This window comes from Danio rerio, chromosome 1, assembly GCF_052040795.2.
Source record: "Danio rerio strain M-AB ecotype USA chromosome 1, GRCz13ab, whole genome shotgun sequence".
Taxonomy (NCBI): Eukaryota; Metazoa; Chordata; class Actinopteri; order Cypriniformes; family Danionidae; genus Danio; species Danio rerio.
The window spans coordinates 32,188,057-32,196,089 of NC_141021.1; the positions used below are offsets into that span (position 1 = coordinate 32,188,057).

General features: G+C 34.6%; 1 protein-coding gene across 1 annotated transcript in view; it reads left to right on the forward strand.

Annotated features, from left to right (window-relative positions):
• Positions 1–7,724, forward strand: part of nalf1a (NALCN channel auxiliary factor 1a) — a 106,868-nt gene extending 99,144 nt beyond the window's left edge. The window contains exon 3 of the mRNA XM_087237276.1: positions 3,268–7,724. Within this exon, the coding sequence (XP_087093402.1) occupies positions 3,268–3,554 (287 nt within the window). The 3' untranslated portion in view covers positions 3,555–7,724. The remainder of the gene's footprint in view (positions 1–3,267) is intronic.
• Positions 7,725–8,033: the final 309 nt, after the last annotated feature.

Consider the following 8,033-nt stretch of genomic DNA (forward strand, 5'->3'; position numbering starts at 1 on the left):
AAACAAACATAATTATCAAACATAATTATGTATTATCATGTATACAGCATACAGTAAATATAAATATTTTCTTCAGTTAATATTACAACAAATAAGTAACAAGTCTAATATATCCAGGTGCATCAGAATAATGTAGCTACTGGCTAACAATGTTAATACATTATACTATATACTATACTACACCTGTCTTATATGCCTCTAAGCTAACTTACCTAAACTGTCTCAATCACTGCTCTTATCAAATGTCCAATCTGCATCATTCTCATGATCACTAAAACCCATTTCATCCTTACTTTCAACTGCAGGAAGAGCCAGTTCTGTCCTTTTCTTCTTTCACTTACCATAGAACATGGCGGTCCTTACTAACACACTGTTCCCTGTATTCATATTTATTCAAAAGTAGTATTGCCATTAAAATGAGATTTTATTCATAATTCAAATGGCATTAACATATGACTAATCAACATTTTATACTAGCATTCATGTTGTTATTGTTGCAACTTAAAAGATCACAGCTGACCTTGCTAGCTATCTAACCTATTGCAATATTGCACATTCCACTATTGCACAGTGTTGCCATTTGGCAACACATACATTTGATCAATTTACAAAAAACTAAATTTTTAGAAACTTTTTGGAGTTGTGAATATGTCATCAAAACTTACTGGAGGTGATGTCTAAGATTTTTTTGTGGATCTGACATAATTTGATCCTAATCTGTTTTTATTGACGTTTACATTTGCATTCAGCAATTACTCACAATAAACGCTAGTTTGTCAGAAATCATGCCACAGAAAAACACTGCATGTCATGTGATTTAACCAAAGCACATCATTGGCTAATCTAAGGTCTACTCTTTTCAACAAAAAATTTGAACGTTGGTCTTAAAGAAACAGTGGCAGGGAAATTAACATTAATATCATTTTGCCATATGGCAACACCATGCAGTAAAGAGTTAATTATTTTCTTATTGCCATGCTAGCATCTATGGCTCTATTTAGCGCCATAACCAGTTAATGTGTACATAAGACTTTGTTATACACAAATATTTCTTCCACACAAGAAATGTAAATAATATTAATGTATGTACTTTTTATAATGTTCTAATAATACTATATTCATATAATCTAATAGATTCAACTAAGATAACTTTAAAGGCACCTATTTTGAGAGGGGTCTGGATGCAGACCTGGTGCTGTGCAATCTGAGCTGCATCCAGTGCTTTTTATTGGGCTCATAAACCCCACCCCTAACCCCACCCCTCATAGTGAAATCACTCGCTCCATTTTAGTTTTATTGTGTCTGACATTGCATCGCTGAGTGATGAAATCTCAGCTTGCATTATAAAGGCTGCATCCAGTTTCTATTGCTTATTTTACCCCTTTTTCAAGATTTAAGATAAGTTTTTTGTGTCTCCAGAATCTGTCTGTAAAGTTTCAGCTCAAAACACCCATCAGATCATTTATTAAATCTGCTCTGAACACATTGTAGCTGTTTTTGTTGCCTGTGCCTTTAATGCAAATGAGCTAGTTTTCCCCGCTCACTGTTCCCACGTGCCTACCAGAGTGTGTCCATCTTCTGTGGCAGATAAACGGCACAGTAACAAATATGAAGGAAGCATATCTCACGTAAAGTTTGTGAGAAATCCTACAGTAAAAACGTTTCCAATGATTATTTGATGTATTTGTTGTGGCGTTGAGTCAAGCCTTTATGCAACGATGAGTCACACACAATGTCGTTACAAGGTTTAAGCATTGTCCTGACACAATGCAGATGTGGTAATAAATTATGTACAGTAGCTATTTTACGTATGTTTTTTTCATCATAGATGCCCTTTAAATAATAATATATCAGATTATGAGTCAACATTTTAATGGTGAAGTAATATCATATTTTAGGTTAAACAATAAACAAAAGTATATTTTCAGCAATGAACTAGCATTTTTTTAAATCAAAGTAACTTCTGCTTAAAGGGATAGTTCACACAAGAAACATTATTTACTCACATTCAAGTAGTTTCAAACCTGTTGAACACAAAAGAAGTTATTAGTAAAAAAATGTTTGATGCAAATGATGACATAATTTTCAGTTTTGGGTCAACGATTTCTTTAAAAGCAGTCTTTTGTAAATTTTCCCAATGAGTTGACCATTTAATTCTCCTCATTCAGCTTTCATGTGCATAATAAGTCACAGAAATGTTGGTACCATGATAAGCAATTGATAGGCACACTTACGGTAAACATGTATTTCATTTAACTCTGCAACCATGTACTTATCTTTCATTTAGCACAAAATAGTATGAAGCAAATTCCTTAAATCCTTGTACAAAACCCTTTACATTAGGGATCACCAAAATTGTTCCTGGAGGTCCGGTGTTCTGCAGATTTTAGCTCCAACCCAAATCAAACACACCTGAACAAGCTAATCAAGGTCTTACTAGGTATGCTTGAAACACCTAGGCAGGTGTATTGAGGCAAGTTGGAGCTAAACCCTGCAGGTCACCAGACCTTCAGGAACAAGATTGGTGACCCCTGCTGTGCATAATAAAAGTCTTTAAACTTGTATTTTATTATTATTATTGTTTGTAAGTGTGTGTACAGTTAATTAAATACCTTCAACAATTTTAACAATAAGACGACGCAGTGGCGCAGTAGGTAGTGCTGTCGCCTCATAGCAAGAAGGTAGCTGGTTCGAGCCTCGGCTGGGTCAGTTGGTGTTTCTGTGTGGAGTTTGCATGTTCTCCCTGTGTTCGCGTGGGTGTCCTCTGGGTGCTCCGTTTCCCCCACAGTCCAAAGACATGTGATACAGATGAATTGGATAAGCTAAATTGTCCGTAGTGTATGAGTGTGAATGAGTGTGTATGGATGGGTTTCCCAGAGATGGTTTGCAGCTGGAAGGGCATTCGCTGCGTAAAACATGTGCTGGGTATGTTGGCGGTTCATTCCACTGTGGCGACCCTGGATTAATAAAAGGACTAAGCCGAAAAGAAAATGAAGGAATAAATGAATTTTAACAATGGCCTTTTAAGCAAAATGTGCATAAAATTAGTAGTTAGTTAGAGTATTATTACTTGGGCTCTCTTAATAATAATAAAAAAATCCTAAATTTTGTTTTGTGTATCAATGAAAGTTTTAAGTGTGGTGTACAGTATTGAAAGGATTTAAATCTTTGGGTGAACAAAATGTAATTGTAAAATGTGATCAAAGTACTCTGTTTAGTGCAACTCTTTGTATAAAAAGTCACAGATTTTTTTTGTATAAATCACAGGGCTTTCAAAAAGACCAGACATCAACCAAGAGCCAGAGTGCTGTGATGTGCGATGGGACCAGATGTCCAACAACCTTTCCCGCGGCACTTTAAAAAGAACTCAACCTTCCTGCCAGCACACATCCGTGACCTCTTCGGGGGCTCCACGGCTTGGACACAGCCGGCTAAAGCTTTGCTTGCTGGTCCTAGTTCTTCTTCACACTGTGGCTACCATGACGGCCAATCAGAACTCAACCTGCCTGACCACCATCTTTCCATTGGATGACAATGCCCCCAGAGAAGAGTGATTGGACAAGGCTGGGCTGTACAGGCAAATCTGCACTCTCCAATAGATCTCGCATTGGGCTTGTCAAAAAGAAGCCCCTTACTCAGAGAGAAGCTGAGTGTATTGGGTCTATGTGAGCTAATGATCTCAACAAGACAACACTTACAGTAACAGGACTTGTCATCAGCACCTTGTGGGGTTTAGGAAAAAAGCGAACAGAACACAGGAGTAGCAGAGGACAAAAGATGAGCATAATATGAATAGTCAGTCCCAACAGAGACTTCTCACTCTCTCCTGAAATGCACACACTCACACACACAGTCAAAATGCCATTTCACTTTGCACTAGGAGATTATCTAACTTTCCCTTTTTAGTTTCAGCTGTTATTTTCATTTCAAGATGGTTTACAATTCTGTTCAGTGGTTTCAGAGCAACCTGGAATATAACATTTGGGGTCGATTGACCAGTCAAATTATACCTTTATATGTTGCGTGCCAGATTTGGTTTCCTTTTGAGAGTGAGCATCCCATTAAAAAGTTATGAGCACACGTCAAAACACATTTTCTAATACATCCATTATTTAAAATCCAACAATTGAGTTTTCAAACTTGATCTACTCAAATACCAATAACAGCCGGCCCTCACAATTAAGCCACATTTCTGTTAAAAAAGACTAATTAGTCTGAAAATGACAACCTAACATTTAAACTTAATTCAAGTCAAAAATATAATACAAAATTGCTGACTCAATCTCAGTTCAATAATCTACATATGTATATCACCAGTGCTACACTGGATGGCTCAATTTTGTTTTAACTGTTGTTAAGTCATTTTGATTCTTCATCTCAAAATAGTATGCTGAAAATGGTTTGTTGCTGTTTTCTGTAAACTATAGAATAAATATAAATATCCATATATAAAGCTATGAAGTTATAATGACACAATTCCATTTGTTTTGAGGTCTTTGAACATGGCCTACTGAAAGGTGATTTGGGTCTCATTTAAACACACATACTGTAGTATCAAACCAAATCTACTGGGCCTTGGCACACAACTGTAAAGATTGAGGATGGTACATATTGTCATATAGTTTATTGTGCACTTTATTCATTTAATAACGCACTGAAAACACATCAGTCGTTCTGCATTATTGACATCACAGATGTTCTGTGAAAACAACCCTTCAAGCAGCAAAAATGTCATCATAGGCTCATTCTGAAAATGTTGCCTATGTACATTTCTGGAGATCGCCAATTATGTAGCTAGAGCTACATTTTTAAAATGAAACACTACTGTGGGGTGGTATGATACCATTCCTTTTTGTGCTTACCAGCTCACTGCTTACATCGACAGACTTTAGTCGCAGAGAGTAGTTCAGCATGAGGACGGGGTACAAATCAGGTGAAGAATGGTTCCACAAAGCATGTAAGACAAAAACTAAATCCAAAAAATAAAATAAAAAAGTTAATAACAGGGTAAGAATGTGGTAAAATCTGAAAATGTGGTAAAAATCAGACAAAGGCTTTTCTTTTTTTTTGGATAGCTTTTGAAAAATGTTGGTTGGGTTTACAAAAGTGGGTGGACACATCAACAAATGCATTTGGTTAGGTTTAGGAAAGGCGAAGGGTGGGTCAGTTGATCAGTCAGTCAGTCAGTCAACTGCGGCCTCTGGTGGGTTTATGCGAGAACAGCAGGCATGAATGGCACTCAAATTGAGATTAATTTAGATTGAGAAAGGATAAATTTGAGATCTCAAAAAGGCATGGATGGCATTCAAATTGAGGATAATTGAGATTGAGAATGGATAAATTTGAGATCTTTAAAAGCGTACACAGCAGCCTCTGGTGGAGTTGTGAAAATAAAAACTGCAAAAAACAAAAAAAAACAAAAAAAAAAACACGTAAATAAAAAACGTAGCTTCTGGGACATATTTGGGGCTCTCCAGAAATGTATATAGAGGTACATTTTCAGTATGAGTGAGTTGCAAAATATTGATATTTTTGGTTCATTGCATGGCACAATCTAAATGCATTCAAATGCATTTAACATGCTTGTATGTGAGGCTGATCTCAGTTAGGTTGACTGCTAAGTTCATGCGCAAACAGAATTGAAACAGCTGAACAGAATGTGCTGTTCCATCATACGCAATGACACTGTAATTTTACCATCATTTCCCATTCCAAAATAACTATCTATTGTGTAAAGGGCTTAGCAAATAGTAGAGTATCGAGAAGGAGTTAAGGGCTTACTCTAAATTTCTCCTTCTGTCTTCAGTGTTTGACTGTAATGGCTAATAGGGATTATGTGTTGTTTTGCCTTTGTCTGGAACTTTTTTTTCCTGATTATCCTCGTGTACACCTGTGCATCGACACATTCCTTTGGTCATGTTTTACTTGTGTGCTTACCGAGTAAATTCACCAGTGTTAAATGTATTTTTGTTAAGTTAAATTTTAATTCTTTAAGAGCAGAGACATGCAGAGTGGCCAGTGATATTGACCCAACTGGACAATTGTTTGTTACCCAGTAAATGCCTCTATTAAAATTAAACTATATGTAGATTAATGTCTATATTTTTTCATAAATTGTATTTTGTTAATTTTGTAAAATGGGTTATTAATAATAATAATAAAATCATATGTCATGAGATGATAAGAATAAATCCTGGCTTGGAATACTATTTGTTTTGAGCTAATGCCCAGAAAACCATTTCTGTTTGTCTCTACTTTAAGAGTAAATTTAACTGTGCTGGTGATTAAATGCTCTTGGTTTTACTCTAGAACGTATTTCTCAGTGTTATTAAGTTGTTTTTGAGAACTGTCTGTTTATTCCACATAATCGGTTTTTGTTTTCAGCATTGTCCTCAATTATGGCCTTTATCCACTGTTTTCACCATCAAATGATGTACTGTGCTAACTTAAAGGATGTCAGTTTTCCATGGATGGTTTTGTTACATTGTGATGATCATTTAATGGAAATATTATGCCTTCACCCAGTGTAATAGATATTCACCAGTGTATGATGCCAAAGTTTTCAATAACTTGTTTTCTTTCTTTCTTTCTTTCTTTCTTTCTTTCTTTCTTTCTTTCTAATTTTGTTTCTTTCGTCTTTTTCACTCGAGCGATAAAAACACAACCACCTGGCACCAGATTTTCTCAGTATGATAGCATAATAACACAACATCTATCACACTAAGTGAAGGCAGTTTCAGCTCCTAAATTATCATTGTTTTTATACTGTTATGCAAAGGCAATGCACAGCAACAGAAATGAATAAAACTTTCAGATGTAACTGAGCATATGTTTATTGACAAAAAAAAGAGTTTGAATTTATATCACATCCATTAAAATTATTGTGTTTTTTCATTCTAAGTTGCTGTATTTTTTGTGTTTTACCTTTGTGTGGCAATATACAATAAGAATATAAAATTAAAATAAAACGATCAGATTAAGATTGATTACAGATTATCAAGAGACAATAAAAAGTATGAATGTTAATCTTGGAAAAGCTGCATAATACATATTGTAATCCATCTGATGCTAACCTGTTTGAGAATTGTCTTTCATTTTCAAATTTTCATTTTACAAAATGTATTGTCAGAAACCATACTGTATTCACCGTAATGTCAAAAACTTCTCATGTGTAACCTGTCTATATCAGTTATACATTTTAAAGGACTGGTTCCACAGGGTATTTTATCAGTTGAAATCTATTGTCATATACCATACCCAGTCCTCATCTGTCAAATTGCTCTGCATTTTATATAGATTGAAAGGTTTATTTGAATGTATCCTGTCCTTTTTTGAGGTTTCTATGTGCTTTTGTTATTGTTTCTGATGTTCAGACATCTTCATTTATCACATTTAAACAATTTTAATCACTGTTCAACACTCATGAAATGTTTGACTTACTCAGATCAATGCTCTCCTCTGGAAAAGGTTGCAAATGAGCTTCAGCACTAGCAAAGAAATGGACAGTCTATAGAAATAACAGTTAATATTACAGTGTCATATTGTCATACAATAGATGCTTAAGTTCAACTGTTGTCTTTGATTTTTTTTACACAAAGACTTTGATTAATATTTATAAAGCAGTCTCACTGGTCAACACCTTTTTTGAAGGTAAGATGAAAATACAGCTACATTTATTAAAGTTCTGTTCTAAGGGAAAATAAATAGAGATATAAACATTTCAATCTGTGGTCTGTTTTTTATTGTCACTTATTGTATTCATTTGTCTTTATTTTTTGTTATGGAACCTGTGTTTTAAATGCTGTCTTTTGTAGAGTACATTCTCACAATAAAAGAAATCATGATAATGCTTATAATAAGTGTTAAAAACACTAGGGGTATTAGCTAATTTCTAAGCTTAAAATTGACATATTTGTTATGATGATGATTATTATTATGATTATTATTATTAATAAGAAAAAAATAACATTTTCTTATTTTAATCATATCGTTTGTTTAATTGTTTGAAAACCCTGAATATATGAGAAAAATCC